At 28.6% G+C, this 27,207-nt stretch overlaps 1 protein-coding gene and 2 pseudogenes across 1 annotated transcript; all 3 read right to left on the reverse strand.

Annotated features, from left to right (window-relative positions):
• Positions 1-522: 522 nt before the first annotated feature.
• Positions 523-1,942, reverse strand: LOC124921876 (cytochrome P450 78A5-like). Its single transcript, XM_047462578.1, has 2 exons — positions 1,544-1,942; positions 523-1,122 (listed from the first exon to the last, which is right to left on the reverse strand). Exons 1-2 carry the CDS (start codon positions 1,931-1,933, stop codon positions 523-525), a joined length of 990 nt encoding a protein of 329 aa, XP_047318534.1. The 5' UTR covers positions 1,934-1,942.
• A 7,990-nt stretch (positions 1,943-9,932) lies between these two features.
• On the reverse strand, positions 9,933-11,980 carry LOC124931554 (annotated as a pseudogene).
• Positions 11,981-18,947: 6,967 nt separating this feature from the next.
• Positions 18,948-20,861, reverse strand: LOC124922083 (annotated as a pseudogene).
• Between the last annotated feature and the right edge of the window lie 6,346 nt (positions 20,862-27,207).

Here is a 27,207-nt window from a genome sequence, read left to right on the forward strand (position 1 = left end):
ATACCAACGAAATATAAAGAAAATGAAAAATAACATAAAATTTAAGATTTAGTTGGATATTAAAGGTAACACTTCTACACAATCTAATATTTGATTAGGACGTGAAGATAGGTAAAGAGCATTTTGGTTTAAAATAATAATTTTATTTTGTATTTGAAAAGACATTATTTCAAGTTTTTATAATAACTTCTACATTTTTATTTTTATTTAATTTTATGGATTATGATTTATAATTTATCTCAAAAAGTTAAAGTTATCGGGATTTTATAAAACAAAACACACAAACTTGAAAACATAGAAAAAACAAGATTAAAAACATGCATTAAACAAACACAACAACATAACATAGTTTTTAAAAAACATAGAAAACACAAGCTTACAAAACAAGCATCAAACAAACACGACAACATAACATAGTTTTTGAAAAACATAAAAAACACAAACTTAGAAAACATGCATCAAACAAACACAACAACATAACATAGTTTAGGAGGCCTCTTCAGATGGAGCCATCAAGCATGCTCAAAAGACCCTTGCAACAACTTTACACACTAAGGGATTCTTCATTTCCATTGACATCTTGAGAACCTCAGTCAAATCCACATCATCCTTAGAGGTCCACTCAAAGTTCTGAAGAAGCACAGCCAACCAAATATGAACTGTAGCTAGACCCATAGTTTTCCCGGGACATACCCTCCTTCCTGAACCAAAAGGGGCGAGCCTCATGTCAGACCCCATGACAGACACATCCTGTTCAATGAATCTCTCTGGCCTGAACTCTTCTGGCTCCGACCAAATTCCTTTGTCATGTGCTATGGCCCACATATTCACCATGGCCGTGGTCCCTGCAGGGACAAAGTACTGCCCAACATGTGTGTCGTGGATTGCAAGACGAGCCCATGAAAGGAGGGGGCCTGGAGGGTGCATTCTTAGAGTCTCTTTTACGATGGCTTGGAGGTATGGCAGGTTTGGGATATCAGATTCCATTACCGCCCTTGAAGAGCCAATAGTTGTTTCAATTTCGGCGAGAGCTTTGGCTTGAATGTCTGGATGAAGAACTAGTCTTGCTAGAATCCATTCTAATAGAATTGCAACAGTATCTGTTCCTCTAAAGATCATTTCCTGCATTCATTGATAAAGAGTATTTATATACATGTTTTCATCATCAATTATTATTATGTAAATCAAAAAACTTATATATAGAAGCAAAGAAATAAATATCTTTTAAAAAATGAGAATACAAATATTTTTAAGAAATTAATAATTTGTTAAAATGAGAAAAAAGTAGTCACAAGAAACTAAGGGCCAACATGACAAAAGTAACACATGAAATAAAATAAGTTTTTGTTTAATAAAATTTAATATTCACCAAAGGAGGTTTAACATGTACATTCATTTACGAAAATGTTCTAAATATTTTTCCTTTCTACATATTTTTTATATCTTGTAGATAATAAGGTTGGCTAGTGAAGTCAAGAAAGAGGATTCTAAGTAAGGAAATACAAATTAGAAAATTTTGAAAAGATATAAGAAAAAACATTACCCATAGAACAGCGACCATATCAGATCGGGTGATCTTGTTCTCTCTCTCAAGATCAAGAAGAACATCAACAAAGTATCCATGATTATTGTCCTGATCAGTAACCATGCTGTGATCGTCTATGATCTTTCTAACAAACCCATCCACTTTAGAAACTAGTTTCCTACTTCTCCTTCTCACACCTTGAACATCAAGCCAACCTAGAATCGGGAAATGATCGCTCCAATTGAATGTCCCTAATAACTTGTATCCTTCACTAACAAATCCCTCTAATTCCAAACCGTCCCCATTTTCACCAAAATCATAATACTTTCCAAAAACAGTCATCATCATGTTATTCAATGAACCATAGTGAAGAACTTGCTTGATCTCAACATCCCCTTTTAGCTCCATTTGTGTTTTTACCTGAGTAAAGAAACACTCGTTTATAACTAATTGTCTTTTATACTCATTATCATTTAAAAGTAAAAATAAAAAGAGTATTCTTACTTGTGTGATCATCTGATGACAGATGTTCTTACGGAATCCTTCAGCACAAGCTATTTTCTTCGGGCTAAACATGTAAGTAGCTGAAATCCTTCTTAGCTTTCTCCAGTATTCTCCAAAGGGAGCAAATCCCATTGCCCGATTAAACAAGAGCTCGTAAGCGGATTCCTTAATAGGACGATCAGCGAAGGCAGAACTACTGAGAATGTCCTTAGCCGAACCCGGATCACTTGAAATAACGAAACGGGTGAACCCAACCGAAAAGGCCATTAGTGGAACTGCCTTTAAGGTCTGAGAAAGGTTTGCAAGTTTTCTATGAGTCAAAGAACTCATGAAAGTGAAAATGAGTCCGATAAGGGGAAATCCAGATGGTCCGGGAATGGGGGCACCGGTTTTCGCTTTGGAAAGAGCCCATGCAAGACCACCCGGGACTAGCCAGAATCTGAAAACAGCTGTTAGGATAGAGAGAAAGAGGAAAAGTTGGATGCTGAGCAAGGTGGAGGAGGAGTCATCTGGTAGAACAAAGAGGCCTATTCCCGAAGACATTTTTTTTTTGTTAAGAGAGAGATATGAAAGTAGGAAGTGGTGATGAAAGAAGGAATGGAGTGTTCCTATTTGTAGGGAGGGCAAGCAAAACATACAAAATAAATTTTATAATATTTAATCTATTTAAAATGAAATTAAACTAAACATTTTAATTATATATAGGTAATATTAAAAATAGAACTGACTCAAAAGTTGCATGATTAACTCAATCCCAAGAAAATGCAAACTTAGAAAACCAATATATTAATTTTGGAAGACCCACCAGTAAGAATTAACATGCTAAAACATTTCTTAACACAACAAATTAAGAAATTTTCATTTCCTTTAAAATCTTAAGAGTCTAGTCAGCTCCACGTTGTTATTATTTGGACTCACTAAAAGCTCTGAAAAAAGCAGAGCCATGCAATGGATACAAATATTTTAATATTTTTTCTGAAAATGCAGAGCCATGCAAGGATGCACGTATTGTATTGAAAAGGCAGAGACATGCAAGGATGCACGTAGTTAATTTTCTTCATGCATGACAACATTTGTCATGTACTGTGGCCCACACATTTACCATGGGCGGATTCAGCTCTAGGTGGGTAGTGCAAATTCTACAAAAGATGGTTTGGAGGTTTTATTGATTGAAATCAATTTATAACATTTGAAGAGTCTATATTGATGTCAATTTACTGAACTATAGGCTTGAAAGGTTGGATGAAGTACTAGTTTTTGCTAGAATCAAATCAACAGAATATTAAGTCTATCAATTTTAAGATTTTCCATGTACTAATTAATCCAAGACCAATTTTATTATATATATATATATATATGATTGAAATATGAACACAAAGAGATAAACATAAAATTATGGGCATGTTTGAAAACGCCTAAAACTGCCTAGAGCTATAATGTAGTTAACGAACAAACTTTATTACATTTATTAATATATACGTAATTAAAGTATATTACAGAATATTATTTCATTTAAATAAATACCCTATTAAGATATTTAAAATAAAAATAATTTTTAAATAAATTTAAAAAAAATGATTAAACATAACACTATTTAAGGAAGAAATTTAGTTTTTTCAACCAAGCCATATATTGATTTGTTTATTGTTATTGTAGTTTTTCTATTATTATAAGGCTTATCTTTATAACTCTAATGATAAATATTTAACACAATGTAACATTATGTATACACTACATTAGTCTCTAAATCATCTCTATATGCAAAACTCAACTCATGGTGGACACAACAAAGATAGTTTCAGCTAACGAGAACCCGATCTTCTTGAGTTTTAGGATGAAAGCGAATGCAAATTGAGTGAGCATTTCATTGTATAAACAATATTTATAACTGAAGATGATATAGTGAAGGAGCCTTAGTCTAGTCTAAGTAGTTGTAAGCATTTAGGTCAAACAAAACAATTCTAAAATTTGGTATCAGAGGTTGGGAGAAAGAATTAAAATGACTAGAAAACGATTTCTTGGAACAATCTTAATGAGTTCTTTTAGCACTTATTGATTGATATGTGAATTATGATGGTCATCTAATTCTATGACTACTTGGTTTGACATTGATGACATTGAAAAAATATCAATACTCTTTATTCTTCACAAAATAATGATTCTATGTGTTGGGACTTTATTTGGAGAATAAAATACTGAACTAAAAAGAATATGTAGTCTGATAATAATTGTTGAAGATGGATCAAGAAATATTTACAAATCCTCAAGGGGAAACTCATGAAAGAGAAGGAGAAAGAGAGTTTTTAAGAGGGAAAATGCTATAACAGGGAAAGCAAAAAAGGTCCAAACTTTACCAAAGATGTATACACTACTTTAGTCTCTAAATGCACTCTTATGCGAAACTCAACTAATGGTGGACATAACAAAGATAGTTTCGGCTAATAAGAGCCCGAGCTTCTTGAGTTTTAGGATGAAGGCAAGTACAAATTGAGTGAGCATTTCATTGTGTGAACAATATTTATAACTGATGATATGTAGTGAAGGAGCCTGGGTCTAGTCTTAATATCTTACAGATATATTATCTTTATATTATAACAGTTTTCATCGTCTTCATTATCCTCTTCGTCGTCAACATCTATGGTTTGTACACAGGGAGCTTCAATTATTGAGCCAACCTAATGATCATCTTCCTCCTCTCATTCATCGTTGTTTGTGTTATTCATAATAAAAAAAAGATAATAAATTTAATAAGAAGTCATTCATTTAACTTTGTTATCTTCAGCACCGGCCTCTTACTCTCATTATTCGGTTAACAAACAATATCATTAATAACTAATAGACCTCTCGTATTACTAATCTTGTGTCCTCACTATTGCACTCAATATATCAACAATACTAACATCTTTACCCTCACTTTTTTGATAAACCAACATATTCATTCATATATTTAACCATCGATATTTTTTGTTCTCCAATGAACATCTCATACTAATCTTGTAACCTCACTTTGAGTATTTTGTATCTCAACCATATCATATCATTATCACGACCTCTTTATCATCACTTCTTCAAACCAACCACTAATCCAATCGACCTCTAATCTTGTGACCACACTTTCACACTCCGCTCAGTCATCCATCTTAGTCACTCATTTAACCACCAATATTCTTTTTCCCATTGGACAACTCTTATTTCTAATATTATGACCTCACACACTTTCACACGTCTTTTATCTCTTGTCAAACCAACCATCAAAATCTTAATTAACATATCAATCTCGTGACCTCACACTTTCAGACGCCTCTTATTTTTCGAAAAATTAACCACCAATCTCAATCGATCTCTAGTATTGTGACCTTACACTTCGGTCAATCAATATCTTATTCACATATTTTAAACCACCAATCACAATCGAGCTCTAATATTGTGATCTTTCTATCATTTTTACCGATTTCTTATCTCTCAACAAACCAACCAACAATCTCAATCTTACTGGCCTTTTATCACTTGGCAAACAAACCACTAATCTCATTGACATCTCTTCTCATGACCTCATACTTTTACATGCTTTTAATTCCTCTACAAACCAACTACCAATCACAATTAACCTCTAATCTCGTGACCTTACAATTCTTTGTTATCAACTTCTTATCCCTCGGCAAACCAACTACCAATTTCAATTGACATCTAATCTCATGACATAATTATTTCCACGCGCTTCTTATCTCTCACCAAATCAACCACTAATCTTAATGAACCTCTTCATATTATGACGTCACAATTTCATACGACTCTTATCTCTCGACAAACCAACCATCAATCCCAATCACACATTCACACACATCTCTTATCTCTCAGCAAACCAACCACCAATTTGAGTCGACCTCTTATCCCTTAACAATCTAACCATCAATTACAATGTCACTGGCCTCTTCTTCATTGGTAAACCAATTATCAATCTTAATCGACCTCTCATCTTGTAATCTCACACTTTCACTCGTACAATCTCAATATTGCTTTGTTAGAAAGATAGATTATCTAATGTAAATTAATTATAGTCTTACCTTATAATTACTTAAATAAAGTAATATTTGTGATCCCTCCCAAAAACTTCAAGAAACTTCATGTATAGTGTATATCTATGTTAATTAGATTTAGAAACTATTTCTTTTTTTACACTAAAAATGTTATTATCTATCTATCTATCATATAAATAAGCATAAAATATTTTAAAAAGAGAACATCTAAAAATTATAACTCTTCCCTAAATTAACCTTTTCATTATATATAATATTTTATTTCATGAATAAAAAATATATTCTATAAAATCTTAACTACATAATTAACATATTTAATTATATATTATTTATTTTATAAATAAATAAAAGATTTGTAATTCTTAGTTCTATAATTAAATTTGTTTAATTATATATAATTTTAATTCATAAATAAATAATATTATTTGATATTAATAATTTATAGTATATTAATAATTAATTATCATATCATTTTATTTAATATAACAATTATTGTGGGCCTCACATATAACCAAATTATAATACAATATATTTAATTCTATTAATCGTAGTTGACTTATAGAAAATTACTACGACTTCTACAATAATTGGATTAAATTATCTTCATAATTTTCTAATTTAAATTTAGTCATTAAACATTAAATTAATAGATGCAAATCATTCATATCCCACTCGAAATCCAAGATCAATGTAATGTACTTATGGACCTCGATCTAAGAGTTCGAAAGAGAAAAAACTTTTTAAAAAGGTTGATTTTAAGCGTTACACAAATGAAATACAAGAATATAGTTATAAAGAGTGCATGTTTAGTCTTCTTCCTCATCTAAATTATCTTTTTCTTCATCTGGATTTAACGTGTCAATAAAACTATTTATAAGTTAAAATGCCAAAAGTTGTAATTCGAATTAATATATATAAATATTAAACAATTTAACATAATAATATTACCTAAATTAGAATGTAGATGCATTAAAGAAGATGGAATGACTAGTATTTTGCGATCATGACTGTCATTTTTTCTTCCATTGCGATATTACTAACATCAAGGGATAATTAACAACTAAGCACTAGGTTTATTTATTTATTTTATCATTTGATTTGAAGATTGAGTGCTCTATATAAAATATGAAATATGAGTGTTTTGGGTGGAAAGACTTGAACATTAATAGTAATGTAAATCAAAAATAGAGAAACAGAAGCAAAGATATATATATTTTTAGAAAATAAGAATAAAAATATTTAAAAAAATTAATATTATGTTTCGACTTCGCATTAAGGTTTCGTTAGAATTATTATTAAAGTAGATTTTGTTAAATAAATCTTATTGAATGAGAATTTTGTCCACATATAAATTCTTTATCACTAAATTTACGTTAAGATATAATTTTGTTAATTAATTTAATTGAGTAAGAATTTAGGTCAAATACAAGTAATTATCTTTAGAATTATTATTAAAACATGATTTTGTTATATAAATTAATGTGGTTTAATTCAACTTTAATCATAGTGCATGTTTTTGTATATAAATTTATTATTAAACATGGTTTATATTGATTATCATGATATTGTATTTTTAGGGTCTTAATTAATGTAATAAAGATTCCTGTTTTTATTCAATTTGTGAATATATTTGATATTAAATACGATATTTTCGAACTAAAGATTAAAATTATAAAATAGGAAAGAAAGATTATTTATGATTATGGGATTGATCATATCATGTGCATAAAGATATTAAGGCTTAACTTTAAGTTGTTAAAATTATTTTATGTTTCACCATACAATTAACTTTTTAAATAAATTATACCATTCCTTTATAATATTTTACAAAAAAAATTAAAATAAATAGTCAATTAATTAATTTATTAATCAAGTTCGTTCAATAAATAAATAAAACAAAAATAGGGAGGTTGATTATGTCGGAGGCTGAACAAACTTATTTGAATACTCATTAAATAAAATTAATGAATAAAATAAAATATATGAAAATTGAAAAATTAAATTCTTTATCGACTAAATATAAGAAAATCTAAGTGTTTTTTTTATCAATACAAGAGAAACATAAAGAGAGATACATAAAGTTTAAGAATTAGTTCAATATTAAATGTAACAAACTTCGCATTAATTTGTCGTTAGATTTATGATTAAAATATAATTTTTTTAAATAAATCTTATTTAATGAGATATTTCCTACAGTTAAATTTTTTATCATTAAATTTATGTTAAGATATGTTTTTATTAATTAATTTTAATTGAATAAGGAATTTAGGTCAAATGCAAGTATTTGTGTTTGAATTATTATTAAAACATGATTTTGTTAAATAATTTAATGTAGTTTAATAAAAATTTAATCTTAATGCATTTTTTGTCAATAAATTTATTATTAAACATTATTTTTATTGGTAATCATGATATGTTTTTAGAGTCTTAATTAATGTAATACACATTCCTATTTTTATTTAATTTGTGAATATATTTAATATTAAATGCGATATTTCCGAACTAAAGATTAAAATTATAAAGTATAAAAAAATAATATTTATGATTGTGGGATTGATGAACATTGATTATGCTTAAGAAGAGATGAACCATTTTTATCTTCATAAATAGTATTTAAGGTAATATTTTTTTTTAGTAACCGTATTTGCAATCTAATCGTCTATCTGTTATGTTCATAATAAAAACTAAAATATTTTTTTTTAGTATTTATGATATTATCGGAAAAGTATAATAATGCGAAAAAAAATATTTCTAAAATTATTTGTAAGACACTATCTCACACTTTAATTATAAAGTTTTCATCATATATATACAACCATAAAGGTCCATATATATTCATATCTCGTGCATAAAGAATATTGGGATTCAATATGAAAGTTTGATAATCAAGTAATCAAAATATTTTATGTAACGATTTATAATGAACCATTTGATTAACCATACAATTTCTTCCAAATATTTTATAACACATAAAAATAAATGATCGTTTAATTAATTTATTAATTATGTGTGTGATATTGAGGCTTAGCTTTGAAAGTTTGATAATTAAGTTGTCATAATTATTTTATGTTTCCCATTACAATGAACTTTTTAAATTAATCATATTATATTGTTCCTTCAAAATATTTTATAACGAAAATTAAAATAAATAATTGATTAATTAATCATTTGTGTTAAATAAATAAAAAAAGAAAATAGGGAGATTGATTACATACGATGGTGAATAAATTTATTTGATTACCTATGAAATAAAATTAAGGAATAAAATAAAATATATGAAAATTGCCAAATGAAATTCTTTATCCACAAAATATAAAATAATATTCTAAGTGTTTTTTCTATCCATACCAAAAAAATATAAAGAAAATGAAAAATAACATAAAATTTAAGATTTAGTTTGATATTAAAGGTAACACTTCTACACAATCTAATATTTGATTAGGACGTGAAGATAGGTAAAGAGCATTTTGGTTTAAAATAATAATTTTATTTTGTATTTGAAAAGACATTATTTCAAGTTTTTATAATAACTTCTACATTTTTATTTTTATTTAGTTTTATGGATTATGATTTATAATTTATCTCAAAAAGTTAAAGTTATCGGGATTTTATAAAACAAAACACACAAACTTGAAAACATAGAAAACACAAGCTTAAAAACATGCATTAAACAAACACAACAACATAACATAGTTTTTAGAAAACATAGAAAACACAAGCTTACAAAACAAGCATCAAACAAACACGACAACATAACATAGTTTTTGAAAAACATAAAAAACACAAACTTAGAAAACATGCATCAAACAAACACAACAACATAACATAGTTTAGGAGGCCTCTTCAGATGGAGCCATCAAGCATGCTCAAAAGACCCTTGCAACAACTTTACACACTAAGGGATTCTTCATTTCCATTGACATCTTGAGAACCTCAGTCAAATCCACATCATCCTTAGAGGTCCACTCAAAGTTCTGAAGAAGCACAGCCAACCAAATATGAACTGTAGCTAGACCCATAGTTTTCCCGGGACATACCCTCCTTCCTGAACCAAAAGGGGCGAGCCTCATGTCAGACCCCATGACAGACACATCCTGTTCAATGAATCTCTCTGGCCTGAACTCTTCTGGCTCCAACCAAATTCCTTTGTCATGTGCTATGGCCCACATATTCACCATGGCCGTGGTCCCTGCAGGGACAAAGTACTGCCCAACATGTGTGTCGTGGATTGCAAGACGAGCCCATGAAAGGAGGGGGCCTGGAGGGTGCATTCTTAGAGTCTCTTTTACGATAGCTTGGAGGTATGGCAGGTTTGGGATATCAGATTCCATTACCGCCCTTGAAGAGCCAATAGTTGTTTCAATTTCGGCGAGAGCTTTGGCTTGAATGTCTGGATGAAGAACTAGTCTTGCTAGAATCCATTCTAATAGAATTGCAACAGTATCTGTTCCTCTAAAGATCATTTCCTGCATTCATTGATAAAGAGTATTTATATACATGTTTTCATCATCAATTATTATTATGTAAATCAAAAAACTTATATATAGAAGCAAAGAAATAAATATCTTTTAAAAAATGAGAATACAAATATTTTCAAGAAATTAATAATTTGTTAAAATGAGAAAAAAGTAGTCACAAGAAACTAAGGGCCAACATTACAAAAGTAACACATGAAATAAAATAAGTTTTTGTTTAATAAAATTTAATATGCACCAAAGGAGGTTTAACATGTACATTCATTTACGAAAATGTTCTAAATATTTTTCCTTTCTACATATTTTTCATATCTTGTAGATAATAAGGTTGGCTAGTGAAGTCAAGAAAGAGGATTCTAAGTAAGGAAATACAAATTAGAAAATTTTGAAAAGATATAAGAAAAAACATTACCCATAGAACAGACCATATCAGATCGGGTGATCTTGTTCTCTCTCTCAAGATCAAGAAGAACATCAACAAAGTATCCATGATTATTGTCCTGATCAGTAACCATGCTGTGATCGTCTATGATCTTTCTAACAAACCCATCCACTTTAGAAACTAGTTTCCTACTTCTCCTTCTCACACCTTGAACATCAAGCCAACCTAGAATCGGGAAATGATCGCTGCAATTGAATGTCCCTAATAACTTGTATCCTTCACTAACAAATCCCTCTAATTCCAAACCGTCCCCATTTTCACCAAAATCATAATACTTTCCAAAAACAGTCATCATCATGTTATTCAATGAACCATAGTGAAGAACTTGCTTGATCTCAACATCCCCTTTTAGCTCCATTTGTGTTTTTACCTGAGTAAAGAAACACTCGTTTATAACTAATTGTCTTTTATACTCATTATCATTTAAAAGTAAAAATAAAAAGAGTATTCTTACTTGTGTGATCATCTGATGACAGATGTTCTTACGGAATCCTTCAGCACAAGCTATTTTCTTCGGGCTAAACATGTAAGTAGCTGAAATCCTTCTTAGCTCTCTCCAGTATTCTCCAAAGGGAGCAAATCCCATTGCCCGATTAAACAAGAGCTCGTAAGCGGATTCCTTAATAGGACGATCAGCGAAGGCAGAACTACTGAGAATGTCCTTAGCCGAACCCGGATCACTTGAAATAACGAAACGGGTGAACCCAACCGAAAAGGCCATTAGTGGAACTGCCTTTAAGGTCTGAGAAAGGTTTGCAAGTTTTCTATGAGTCAAAGAACTCATGAAAGTGAAAATGAGTCCGATAAGGGGAAATCCAGATGGTCCAGGAATGGGGGCACCGATTTTCGCTTTGGAAAGAGCCCATGCAAGACCACCCGGGACTAGCCAGAATCTGAAAACAGCTGTTAGGATAGAGAGAAAGAGGAAAAGTTGGATGCTGAGCAAGGTGGAGGAGGAGTCATCTGGTAGAACAAAGAGGCCTATTCCCGAAGACATTTTTTTTTTGTTAAGAGAGAGATATGAAAGTAGGAAGTGGTGATGAAAGAAGGAATGGAGTGTTCGTATTTGTAGGGAGGGCAAGCAAAACATACAAAATAAATTTTATAATATTTAATCTATTTAAAATGAAATTAAACTAAACATTTTAATTATATATAGGTAATATTAAAAATAGAACTGACTCAAAAGGTGCATGATTAACTCAATCCCAAGAAAATGCAAACTTAGAAAACCAATATATTAATTTTGGAAGACCCACCAGTAAGAATTAACATGCTAAAACATTTCTTAACACAACAAATTAAGAATTTTTCATTTCCTTTAAAATCTTAAGAGTCTAGTCAGCTCCACGTTGTTATTATTTGGACTCACTAAAAGCTCTGAAAAAAGCAGAGCCAGGCAATGGATACAAATATTTTAATATTTTTTCTGAAAATGCAGAGCCATGCAAGGATGCACGTATTGAATTGAAAAGGCAGAGACATGCAAGGATGCACGTAGTTAATTTTCTTCATGCATGACAACATTTGTCATGTACTGTGGCCCACACATTTACCATGGGCGGATTCAGCTCTAGGTGGGTAGTGCAAATTCTACAAAAGATGGTTTGGAGGTTTTATTGATTGAAATCAATTTATAACATTTGAAGAGTCTATATTGATGTCAATTTACTGAACTATAGGCTTGAAAGGTTGGATGAAGTACTAGTTTTTGCTAGAATCAAATCAACAGAATATTAAGTCTATCAATTTTAAGATTTTCCATGTACTAATTAATCCAAGACCAATTTTATTATATATATATATATGATTGAAATATTAATACAAAGAGATAAACATGAAATTATGTGCATGTTTGAAAACGCCTAAAACTGCCTAGAGCTATAATGTAGTTAACGAACAAACTTTATTACATTTATTAATATATACATAATTAAAGTATATTACAGAATATTATTTCATTTAAATAAATACCCTATTAAGATATTTAAAATAAAAATAATTTTTAAATAAATTTAAAAAAAATGATTAAACATAACACTATTTAAGGAAGAAATTTAGTTTTTTCAACCAAGCCATATATTGATTTGTTTATTGTTATTGTAGTTTTTCTATTATTATAAGGCTTATCTTTATAACTCTAATGATAAATATTTAACACAATGTAACATTATGTATACACTACATTAGTCTCTAGATCCACTCTTATGCGAAACTCAACTAATGGTGGACATAACAAAGATAGTTTCGGCTAATGAGAGCCCGAACTTCTTGAGTTTTAGGATGAAGGCAAGTACAAATTGAGTGAGCATTTCATTGTGTGAACAATATTTATAATTGATGATAGGTAGTGAAGGAGCCTGGGTCTAGTCTTAATATCTTACAGATATATTATCTTTATATTATAACAGTTTTCATCGTTTTCATTATCCTCTTCGTCGTCAACATCTATGGTTTGTACACAGGGAGCTTCAATTATTGAGCCAACCTAGAGATCATCTTCCTCCTCTCATTCATCGTTGTTTGTGTTATTCATAATAAAAAAAAGATAATAAATTTAATAAGAAGTCATTCATTTAACTTTGTTATCTTCAGCATCGGCCTCTTACTCTCATTATTCGGTTAACAAACAATATCATTTATAACTAATAGACCTCTCGTATTACTAATCTTGTATCCTCACTATTGCACTCAATATTTCAACAATACTAACATCTTTTACCATCACTTTTGGCAAACAATCGTATCACTAACTTCTTTACCCTCACTTTTTTGATAAACCAACAAATTCATTCATATATTTAACCAACGATATTTTTTGTTCTCCAATGAACATCTCATACTAATCTTGTAACCTCACTTTGAGTATTTTGTATCTCAACCATATCATATCATTATCACGACCTCTTTATCATCACTTCTTCAAACCAACCACTAATCCAATCGACCTCTAATCTTGTGACCACACTTTCACACTCCGCTCAGTCACCCATCTTAGTCACTCATTTAACCATCAATATTATTTTTCCCATTGGACAACTCTTATTTCTAATATTATGACCTCACACACTTTCACACGTCTTTTATCTCTTGTCAAACCAACCATCAAAATCCCAATTGACATATCAATCTCGTGACCTCACACTTTCAGACGCCTCTTATTTTTCTAAAAATTAACCATCAATCTCAATCGATCTCTAGTATTGTGACCTTACACTTCGGTCAATCAACATCTTATTCACATATATTTTGAACCACCAATCACAATCGAGCTCTAATATTGTGATCTTTCTATCATTTTTACCGATTTCTTATCTCTCAACAAACCAACCAACAATCTCAATCTTACTGGTCTTTTATCACTTGGCAAACAAACCACTAATCTCATTGACATCTCTTCTCATGACCTCATACTTTTACATGCTTTTAATTCCTCTACAAATCAACTACCAATCACAATTAACCTCTAATCTCGTGACCTTACAATTCTTTGTTATCAACTTCTTATCCCTCGGCAAACCAACTACCAATTTCAATTGACATCTAATCTCATGACATAATTATTTCCACGCGCTTCTTATCTCTCACCAAATCAACCACTAATCTTAATGAACCTCTTCATATTATGACGTCACAATTTCATACGACTCTTATCTCTCGACAAACCAACCATCAATCCCAATCACACATTCACACACATCTCTTATCTCTCAGCAAACCAACCACCAATTTGAGTCGACCTCTTACCCCTTAACAATCTAACCATCAATTACAATGTCACTGGCCTCTTCTTCATTGGTAAACCAATTATCAATCTTAATCGACCTCTCATCTTGTAATCTCACACTTTCACTCGTACAATCTCAATATTGCTTTGTTAGAAAGATAGATTATCTAATGTAAATTAATTATAGTCTTACCTTATAATTACTTAAATAAAGTAATATTTGTTATCCCTCCCAAAAACTTCAAGAAACATCATGTATAGTGTATATCTATGTTAATTAGATTTAGAAACTATTTCTTTTTTTACACTAAAAATGTTATTATCTATCTATCTATCATATAAATAAGCATAAAATATTTAAAAAGAGAACATCTAAAAATAATAACTCTTCCCTAAATTAACCTTTTCATTATATATAATATTTTATTTCATGAATAAAAAATATATTCTATAAAATCTTAACTACATAATTAACATATTTAATTATATATTATTTATTTTATAAATAAATAAAAGATTTGTAATTCTTAGTTCTATAATTAAATTTGTTTAATTATATATAATTTTAATTCATAAATAAATAATATTATTTGATATTAATAATTTATAGTATATTAATAATTAATTATCATATCATTTTATTTAATATAACAATTATTGTGGGCCTCACATATAACCAAATTATAATACAATATATTTAATTCTATTAATCGTAGTTGACTTATAGAAAATTACTACGACTTCTACAATAATTGGATTAAATTATCTTCATAATTTTCTAATTTAAATTTAGTCATTAAACATTAAATTAATAGATGCAAATCATTCATATCCCACTCGAAATCCAAGAGCAATGTAATGTACTTATGGACCTCGATCTAAGAGTTCGAAAGAGAAAAAACTTTTTTAAAAAGGTTGATTTTAAGCGTTACACAAATGAAATACAAGAATATAGTTATAAAGAGTGCATGTTTAGTCTTCTTCCTCATCTAAATTATCTTTTTCTTCATCTGGATTTAACGTGTCAATAAAACTATTTATAAGTTAAAATGCCAAAAGTATTGTAATTCGAATTAATATATATAAATATTAAACAATTTAACATAATAATATTACCTAAATTAGAATGTAGATGCATTAAAGAAGATGGAATGACTAGTATTTTGCGATCATGACTGTCATTTTTTCTTCCATTACGATATTACTAACATCAAGGGATAATTAACAACTAAGCACTAGGTTTATTTATTTATTTTATCATTTGATTTGAAGATTGAGTGCTCTATATAAAATATGAGTGTTTTGGGTGGAAAGACTTGACCATTAATAGTAATGTAAATCAAAAATAGAGAAACAGAAGCAAAGATATATATATTTTTAGAAAATAAGAATAAAAATATTTAAAAAAATTAATATTATGTTTCGACTTCGCATTAAGGTTTCGTTAGAATTATTATTAAAGTAGATTTTGTTAAATAAATCTTATTGAATGAGAATTTTGTCCACATATAAATTCTTTATCACTAAATTTACGTTAAGATATAATTTTGTTAATTAATTTAATTGAGTAAGAATTTAGGTCAAATACAAGTAATTATCTTTAGAATTATTATTAAAACATGATTTTGTTATATAAATTAATGTGGTTTAATTCAACTTTAATCATAGTGCATGTTTTTGTATATAAATTTATTATTAAACATGGTTTATATTGATTATCATGATATTGTATTTTTAGGGTCTTAATTAATGTAATAAAGATTCCTGTTTTTATTCAATTTGTGAATATATTTGATATTAAATACGATATTTTTGAACTAAAGATTAAAATTATAAAATAGGAAAGAAAGATTATTTATGATTATGGGATTGATGAACGTTGATTATGATAAAGAATGAGAAACCATCTTTATCTTCATCAACTAACATTGAAGGTGATATTTTCTTTATGAACCGTGGGGGCAATCTAATCATCTATTTGTTAGGTTCATAAACACAAAAATATATTTTTATAATATTTAATAATTATGTGTTAAATAAATAAAAAGAAAGATATATGTGAAACTCAATTAGATAAGAGGCGTACATGATCATATCATGTGCATAAAGATATTAAGGCTTAACTTTAAGTTGTTAAAATTATTTTATGTTTCACCATACAATGAACTTTTTAAATAAATTATACATTCCTTTATAATATTTTACAAAAAAAATAAAAATAAATAGTCAATTAATTAATTTATTAATCAAGTTCGTTCAATAAATAAATAAAACAAAAATAGGGAGGTTGATTATGTAGGAGGCTGAACAAACTTATTTGAATACTCATTAAATAAAATTAATGAATAAAATTAAATATATGAAAATTGAAAAATTAAATTCTTTATCGACTAAATATAAGAAAATCTAAGTGTTTTTTTATCAATAAAAGAGAAACATAAAGAGAGATACATAAAGTTTAAGAATTAGTTCAATATTAAATGTAATAAACTTCGCATTAATTTGTCGTTAGATTTATGATTAAAATATGATTTTTTTAAATAAATCTTATTTAATGAGATATTTCCTACAGTTAAATTTTTATCATTAAATTTATGTTAAGATATGTTTTTATTAATTAATTTTAATTGAATAAGGAATTTAGGTCAAATGCAAGTATTTGTGTTTGAATTATTATTAAAACATGATTTTGTTAAATAATTTAATGTAGTTTAATAAAAATTTAATCTTAATGCATTTTTTGTCAATAAATTTATTATTAAACATTATTTTTATTGGTAATCATGATATGTTTTTAGAGTCTTAATTAATGTAATACACATTCCTATTTTTATTTAATTTGTGAATATATTTAATATTAAATGCGATATTTCCGAACTAAAGATTAAAATTATAAAGTATAAAAAAATAATATTTATGATTGTGGGATTGATGAACATTGATTATGCTTAAAAAGAGATGAACCATTTTTATCTTCATAAATAGTATTTAATGTAATATTTTTTTAGTAACCGTATGAGCAATCTAATCGTCTATCTGTTATGTTCATAATAAAAACTAAAATATTTTTTTTAGTATTTATGATATTATCGGAAAAGTATAATAATGCGAAAAAAAATATTTATAAAATTATTTGTAAGACACTATCTCACACTTTAATTATAAAATTTCCATCATATATATACAACCCTAAGGGTCCATATGTATTCATATCTTGTGCATAAAGAATATTGGGATTCAATATGAAAGTTTGATAATCAAGTAATCAAAATATTTTATGTAACGATTTATAATGAACCATTTGATTAACCATACAATTTCTTCAAAATATTTTATAACACATAAAAATAAATGATTGTTTAATTAATTTATTAATTATGTGTGTGATATTGAGGCTTAGCTTTGAAAGTTTGATAATTAAGTTGTCATAATTATTTTATGTTTCCCATTACAATGAACTTTTTAAATTAATCATATTATATTGTTCCTTCAAAATATTTTATAACGAAAATTAAAATAAATAATTGATTAATTAATCATTTGTGTTAAATAAAAAAAAAAGAAAATAGGGAGATTGATTACATACGATGGTGAATAAATTTATTTGATTACCTATGAAATAAAATTAAGGAATAAAATAAAATATATGAAAATTGCCAAATGAAATTCTTTATCCACAAAATATAAAATAATATTCTAAGTGTTTTTTCTATCCATACCAAAGAAATATAAAGAAAAAGAAAAATAACATAAAATTTAAGATTTAGTTTGATATTAAAGGTAACACTTCTACACAATCTAATATTTGATTAGGACGTGAAGATAGGTAAAGAGCATTTTGGTTTAAAATAATAATTTTATTTTGTATTTGAAAAGACATTATTTCAAGTTTTTATAATAACTTCTACATTTTTATTTTTATTTTGTTTTATGGATTATGATTTATAATTTATCTCAAAAAGTTAAAGTTATCGGGATTTTATAAAACAAAACACACAAACTTGAAAACATAGAAAACACAAGCTTAAAAACATTCATTAAACAAACACAACAACATAACATAGTTTTTAAAAAACATAGAAAACACAAGCTTACAAAACAAGCATCAAACAAACACAACAACATAACATAGTTTTTGAAAAACATAAAAAACACAAACTTAGAAAACATGCATCAAACAAACACAACAACACAACATAGTTTAGGAGGCCTCTTAAGATGGAGCCATCAAGCATGCTCAAAAGACCCTTGCAACAACTTTACACACTAAGGGATTCTTCATTTCCATTGACATCTTGAGAACCTCAGTCAAATCCACATCATCCTTAGAGGTCCACTCAAAGTTCTGAAGAAGCACAGCCAACCAAATATGAACTGTAGCTAGACCCATAGTTTTCCCGGGACATACCCTCCTTCCTGAACCAAAAGGGGCGAGCCTCATGTCAGACCCCATGACAGACACATCCTGTTCAATGAATCTCTCTGGCCTGAACTCTTCTGGCTCCGACCAAATTCCTTTGTCATGTGCTATGGCCCACATATTCACCATGGCCGTGGTCCCTGCAGGGACAAAGTACTGCCCAACATGTGTGTCGTGGATTGCAAGACGAGCCCATGAAAGGAGGGGGCCTGGAGGGTGCATTCTTAGAGTCTCTTTTACGATGGCTTGGAGGTATGGCAGGTTTGGGATATCAGATTCCATTACCGCCCTTGAAGAGCCAATAGTTGTTTTCAATTTCGGCGAGAGCTTTGGCTTGAATGTCTGGATGAAGAACTAGTCTTGCTAGAATCCATTCTAATAGAATTGCAACAGTATCTGTTCCTCTAAAGATCATTTCCTGCATTCATTGATAAAGAGTATTTATATACATGTTTTCATCATCAATTATTATTATGTAAATCAAAAAACTTATATATAGAAGCAAAGAAATAAATATCTTTTAAAAAATGAGAATACAAATATTTTCAAGAAATTAATAATTTGTTAAAATGAAAAAAAAGTAGTCATAAGAAACTAAGGGCCAACATGACAAAAGTAACACATGAAATAAAATAAGTTTTTTGTTTAATAAAATTTAATATGCACCAAAGGAGGTTTAACATGTACATTCATTTACGAAAATGTTCTAAATATTTTTCCTTTCTACATATTTTTCATATCTTGTAGATAATAAGGTTGGCTAGTGAAGTCAAGAAAGAGGATTCTAAGTAAGGAAATACAAATTAGAAAATTTTGAAAAGATATAAGAAAAAACATTACCCATAGAACAGCGACCATATCAGATCGGGTGATCTTGTTCTCTCTCTCAAGATCAAGAAGAACATCAACAAAGTATCCATGATTATTGTCCTGATCAGTAACCATGCTGTGATCGTCTATGATCTTTCTAACAAACCCATCCACTTTAGAAACTAGTTTCCTACTTCTCCTTCTCACACCTTGAACATCAAGCCAACCTAGAATCGGGAAATGATCGCTGCAATTGAATGTCCCTAATAACTTGTATCCTTCACTAACAAATCCCTCTAATTCCAAACCGTCCCCATTTTCACCAAAATCATAATACTTTCCAAAAACAGTCATCATCATGTTATTCAATGAACCATAGTGAAGAACTTGCTTGATCTCAACATCCCCTTTTAGCTCCATTTGTGTTTTTACCTGAGTAAAGAACACTCGTTTATAACTAATTGTCTTTTATACTCATTATCATTTAAAAGTAAAAATAAAAAGAGTATTCTTACTTGTGTGATCATCTGATGACAGATGTTCTTACGGAATCCTTCAGCACAAGCTATTTTCTTCGGGCTAAACATGTAAGTAGCTGAAATCCTTCTTAGCTCTCTCCAGTATTCTCCAAAGGGAGCAAATCCCATTGCCCGATTAAACAAGAGCTCGTAAGCGGATTCCTTAATAGGACGATCAGCGAAGGCAGAACTACTGAGAATGTCCTTAGCCGAACCCGGATCACTTGAAATAACGAAACGGGTGAACCCAACCGAAAAGGCCATTAGTGGAACTGCCTTTAAGGTCTGAGAAAGGTTTGCAAGTTTTCTATGAGTCAAAGAACTCATGAAAGTGAAAATGAGTCCGATAAGGGGAAATCCAGATGGTCCGGGAATGGGGGCACCGGTTTTCGCTTTGGAAAGAGCCCATGCAAGACCACCCGGGACTAGCCAGAATCTGAAAACAGCTGTTAGGATAGAGAGAAAGAGGAAAAGTTGGATGCTGAGCAAGGTGGAGGAGGAGTCATCTGGTAGAACAAAGAGGCCTATTCCCGAAGACATTTTTTTTTGTTAAGAGAGAGATATGAAAGTAGGAAGTGGTGATGAAAGAAGGAATGGAGTGTTCGTATTTGTAGGGAGGGCAAGCAAAACATACAAAATAAATTTTATAATATTTAATCTATTTAAAATGAAATTAAACTAAACATTTTAATTATATATAGGTAATATTAAAAATAGAACTGACTCAAAAGTTGCATGATTAACTCAATCCCAAGAAAATGCAAACTTAGAAAACCCATATATTAATTTTGGAAGACCCACCAGTAAGAATTAACATGCTAAAACATTTCTTACACAACAAATTAAGAATTTTCATTTCCTTTAAAAATCTTAAGAGTCTAGTCAGCTCCACGTTGTTATTATTTGGACTCACTAAAAGCTCTGAAAAAAGCAGAGCCATGCAATGGATACAAATATTTTAATATTTTTTCTGAAAATGCAGAGAGCCATGCAAGGATGCACGTATTGAATTGAAAAGGCAGAGACATGCAAGGATGCACGTAGTTAATTTTCTTCATGCATGACAACATTTGTCATGTACTGTGGCCCACACATTTACCATGGCGGATTCAGCTCTAGGTGGGTAGTGCAAATTCTACAAAAGATGGTTTGGAGGTTTTATTGATTGAAATCAATTATAACATTTGAAGAGTCTATATTGATGTCAATTTACTGAACTATAGGCTTGAAAGGTTGGATGAAGTACTAGTTTTTGCTAGAATCAAATCAACAGAATATTAAGTCTATCAATTTTAAGATTTTCCATGTACTAATTAATTAAGAACCAATTTATTATATATATATATATGATTGAAATATGAACACAAAGAGATAAACATGAAATTATGGGCATGTTTGAAACGCCTAAAATTGCCTAGAGCTATAATGTAGTTAACGAACAAACTTTATTACATTTATTAATATATACATATTAAAGTATATTACAGAATATTATTTCATTTAAATAAATACCCTATTAAGATATTTAAAATAAAAATAATTTTGTAAATAAATTTAAAAAAATGATTAAACATACACTATTTAAGGAAGAAATTTAGTTTTTCAACCAAGCCATATATTGATTTGTTTATTGTTATTGTAGTTTTTCTATTATTATAAGGCTTATCTTTATAACTCTAATGATACATATTTAACACAATGTAACATTATGTATACACTACATTAGTCCTCTAAATCATCTCTAGATGCAAAACTCAACTCATGGTGGACACAACAAAGATAGTTTCAGCTAACGAGAACCCGATCTTCTTGAGTTTTAGGATGAAAGCGAATGCAAATTGATTGAGCATTTCATTGTATAAACAATATTTATAACTGAAGATGATATAGTGAAGGAGCCTTAGTCTAGTCTAAGTAGTTGTTAAGCATTTAGGTCAAACAAAACAATCTAAAATTGGTATCAGAGGTTGGGAGAAAGAATTAAAATGACTAGAAAACGAGTTCTTGGAACAATCTTAATGAGTTCTTTTAGCACTTATTGATTGATATGTGAATTATGATGGTCATCTAATTCTATGACTACTTGGTTTGACATTGATTGACTTTGAAAAAATATCAATACTCTTTATTCTTCACAAAATAATGATTCTATGATGTTGGGACTTTATTTCAGAGATAAAATACTGAACTAAAAAGAATATGTAGTCTGATAATAATTGTTGAAGATGGATCAAGAAATATTTACAAATCCTCAAGGGGAAAACTCTGAAAGAGAAGGAGAAAGAGAGTTTTTTAAGAGGGAAAATGCTATAATAGGGAAAGCCAAAAAGGTCCAAACTTTACCAAAGATGTATACACTACTTTAGTCTCTAGATGCACTCTTATGCGAAACTCAACTAATGGTGGACATAACAAAGATAGTTTCGGCTAAGAGAGCCCGAGCTTCTTGAGTTTTAGGATGAAGGGCAAGTACAAATTGAATGAGCATTTCATTGTGTGAACAATATTTATAACTGATGATATGTAGTGAAGGAGCCTGGGTCTAGTCTTAATATCTTAGAGATATATTATCTTTATATTATAACAGTTTTCATCGTCTTCATTATCCTCTTCGTCGTCACATCTATGGTTTGTACACAGGGAGCTTCAATTATTGAGCCACCTAATGATCATCTTCCTCCTCTCATTCATCGTTGTTTGTTTATTCATAATAAAAAAAAGATAATAAATTTAATAAGAAGTCATTCATTTAACTTGTTATCTTCAGCAACCGGCCTCTTACTCTCATTATTCGGTTAACAAACAATATCATTAATAACTAATAGACCTCTCGTATTACTAATCTTGGTGTCCTCACTATTGCACTCAATATTTCAACAATACTAACATGCTTACCTCACTTTTTTGATAAACCAACAAATTCATTCATATATTTAACCATCGATATTTTTTGTTCTCCAATGAACATCTCATACTAATCTTGTAACCTCACTTTGAGTATTTTGTTATCTCAACCATATCATATCATTATCACGACCTCTTTATCATCACTTCTTCAAACCAACCACTAATCCAATCGACCTCTAATCTTGTGACCACACTTTCACACTCAGCTCAGTCACTCCATCTTAGTCACTCATTTAACCACCAATATTCTTTTTTCCCATTGGACAACTCTTATTTCTAATATTATGACCTCACACACTTTCACAACGTCTTTTATCTCTTGTCAAACCAACCATCAAAATCTTAATTGACATATCAATCTCGTGACCTCACACTTTCAGACGCCGTCTTATTTTTCGAAAATTAACCACCAATCTCAATCGATCTCTAGTATTGTGACCTTACACTTCGGTCAATCAACATCTTATTCACATATATTTTAAACCACCAATCACAATCGAGCTCTAATATTGTGATCTTTCTATCATTTTTACCGATTTCTTATCTCTCAACAAACCAACCAACAATCTCAATCTTACTGGCCTTTTATCACTTGGCAAACAACCACTAATCTCATTGACATCTCTTCTCATGACCTCATACTTTTACATGCTTTTAATTCCTCTACAAACCAACTACCAATCACAATTACCTATAATCTCGTGACCTTACAATTCTTTGTTATCAACTTCTTATCCCTCGGCAAACCAACTACCAATTTCAATTGACATCTAATCTCATGACATAATTATTTCCACGCGCTTCTTATCTCTCACCAAATCAACCACTAATCTTAATGAACCTCTTCATATTATGACGTCACAATTTCATACGACTCTTATCTCTCGACAAAGCCAACCATCAATCCCAATCACACATTCACACAATCTCTTATCTCTCAGCAAACTAAACCACCAATTTGAGTCGACCTCCTTACCCTTAACAATCTAACCATCAATTACAATGTCACTGACCTCTTCTTCATTGGTAAACCAATTATCAATCTAACGACCTCTCATCTTGTAATCTCACACTTTCACTCGTACAATCTCAATATTGCTTTGTTAGAAAGATAGTTATCTAATGTAAATTAATCATAGTCTTACCTTATAATTACTTAAATAAAAGTAATATTTGTGATCCCTCCCAAAAACTTCAAGAACTTCATGTATAGTGATATCTATGTTAATTAGATTTAGAAACTATTTCTTTTTTTACACTAAAAATGTTATTATCTATCTATCTATCATATCAATAAGCATAAAATATTTAAAAAAGTGAACATTCTAAAATTATAACTCTTCCCTAAATTAACCTTTTCATTATATATATATTCATTTCTTTATGAATAAAAAATATATTCTATAAAATGCTATAACTACATAATTAACATATTTAATTATATATTATTTATTTTATAAATAAATAAAAGATTTGTAATTCTTAGTTCTATAATTAAATTTGTTTAATTATATATAATTTTAATTCATAATAAATAATATTATTTGATATTAATAATTTATAGTATATTAATAATTATTATCATATCATTTTATTAATATAACAATTATTGTGGGCCTCACATATAACCAAATTATAATACAAGTATATTTTAATTCTATTAATCGTAGTTGACTTATAGAAAATTACTACGACTTCTACAATAATTGGATTAAATTATCTTCATAATTTTCTAATTTAAATTTAGTCATTACACATTAAATTAATAGAGTGCAAATCATTCATATCCCACTCGAAATCCAAGAGCAAGGTAATGTACTTATGGACCTCGATCTAAGAGTATCGAAAGAGAAAAAACTTTTTAAAAAGGTGATTTTAAGCGTTACACAAATGAAATACAAGAATATAGTTATAAAGAGTACATGTTTAGTCTTCTTCCTCATCATAAATTATCTTTTTCTTCAGCTGGAATTAGCGTGTCAATAAAACTATTTATAAGTTAAAATGACAAAAGTATTGTAATTCGAATAATATATATAAATATTAAACAATTTAACATAATAATATTACCTAAATAGAATTGTAGATGCATTAAAGAAGATGGAACGCCTAGTATTTTGCGATCATGACTGTCATTTTTTCTTCCATTACGATATTACTAACATCAAGGGATAATTAACAACTAAGCACTAGGTTTATTTATTATTTTATCATTTGATTTGAAGATTGAGGCTCTATATAAAATATGAGTGTTTGGGTGGAAAGACTTGAACATTAATAGTAATGTAAATCAAAAATAGAGAAACAGAAGCAAAGATATATATATTTTAGAAAATAGAATAAAAATTTTAAAAAAATTAAGATTATGTTTCGACTTCGCATTAAGGTTTCGTTAGAATTATTATTAAAGTAGATTTTGTTAAATAAATCTTATTGAATGAGAATTTTGTCCACATATAAATTCTTTATCACTAAATTTACGTTAAGATATAATTTTGTTAATTAATTTAATTGAGTAAGAATTTAGGTCAAATACAAGTAATTATCTTTAGAATTATTATTAAAACATGATTTTGTTATATAAATTAATGTGGTTTAATTCAACTTTAATCATAGTGCATGTTTTTGTATATAAATTTATTATAAACATGGTTTATATTGATTATCATGATATTGTATTTTTAGGGTCTTAATTAATGTAATAAAGATTCCTGTTTTTATTCAATTTGTGAATATATTTGATATTAAATACGATATTTTCGAACTAAAGATTAAAATTATAAAATAGGAAAGAAAGATTATTTATGATTATGGGATTGATCATATCATGTGCATAAAGATATTAAGGCTTAACTTTAAGTTGTTAAAATTATTTTATGTTTCACCATACAATTAACTTTTTAAAAAATTATACCATTCCTTTAAATATTTTACAAAAAAAATTAAATAAATAGTCATTAATTAATTTATTAATCAAGTTCGTTCAATAAATAAATAAAACAAAAATAGGGAGGTTGATTATGTAGATGGTGAACAAACTTATTTGATTACTCATTAAATAAAATTAATGAATAAAATAAAATATATGAAAATTGACAAATTAAATTCTTTATCGACTAATTATAAGAAAATCTAAGTGATTTTTATCAATACAAGAGAAACATAAAGAGATACATAAAGTTTAAGAATTAGTTCAATATTAAATGTAACAAACTGCGCATTAATTTGTCGTTAGATTTATGAATTAAATATGATTTTGTTAAATAAATCTTATTAATGAGTATTTCCACAGTTAAATTTTTATCATTAAATTTATGTTAAGAGATGTTTTTATTAATTAATTTTAATTGAATAAGGAATTTAGGTCAAATGCAAGTATTTGTTTGAATTATTATTATTAAAACATGATTTGTTAAATAATTAATTAGTTTAATAAAATTTAATCTTAATGCATTTTTGTCACTAAATTTCTTATTAACATTATTTTTATTGATAATTCATGATATGTTTTAGAGTCTAATTAATGTAACTACCATTCCTATTTTTATTTAATTTGTGAATATATTTAATATAAATGCGATATTTCCGAACTAAAGATTAAAATTATAAAGTATAAAAATAATATTTATGATTGTGGGATTGATGAACATGATTTATGCTTACGAAGAGATGAACCATTTTTATCTTCATAAATCGTATTTAAGGTAATATTTTTTTTAGGAACCGTATTTGGCAATCTAATCGTCTATCTGTTATGTTCATAATAAAAACTAAAATATTTTTTTTAGTATTATGATATTATCGGAAAAGTATAATACTGGCGACATAAAATATTCTAAAAT

Source organism: Impatiens glandulifera, chromosome 1, assembly GCF_907164915.1.
Source record: "Impatiens glandulifera chromosome 1, dImpGla2.1, whole genome shotgun sequence".
Classification (NCBI taxonomy): Eukaryota; Viridiplantae; Streptophyta; class Magnoliopsida; order Ericales; family Balsaminaceae; genus Impatiens; species Impatiens glandulifera.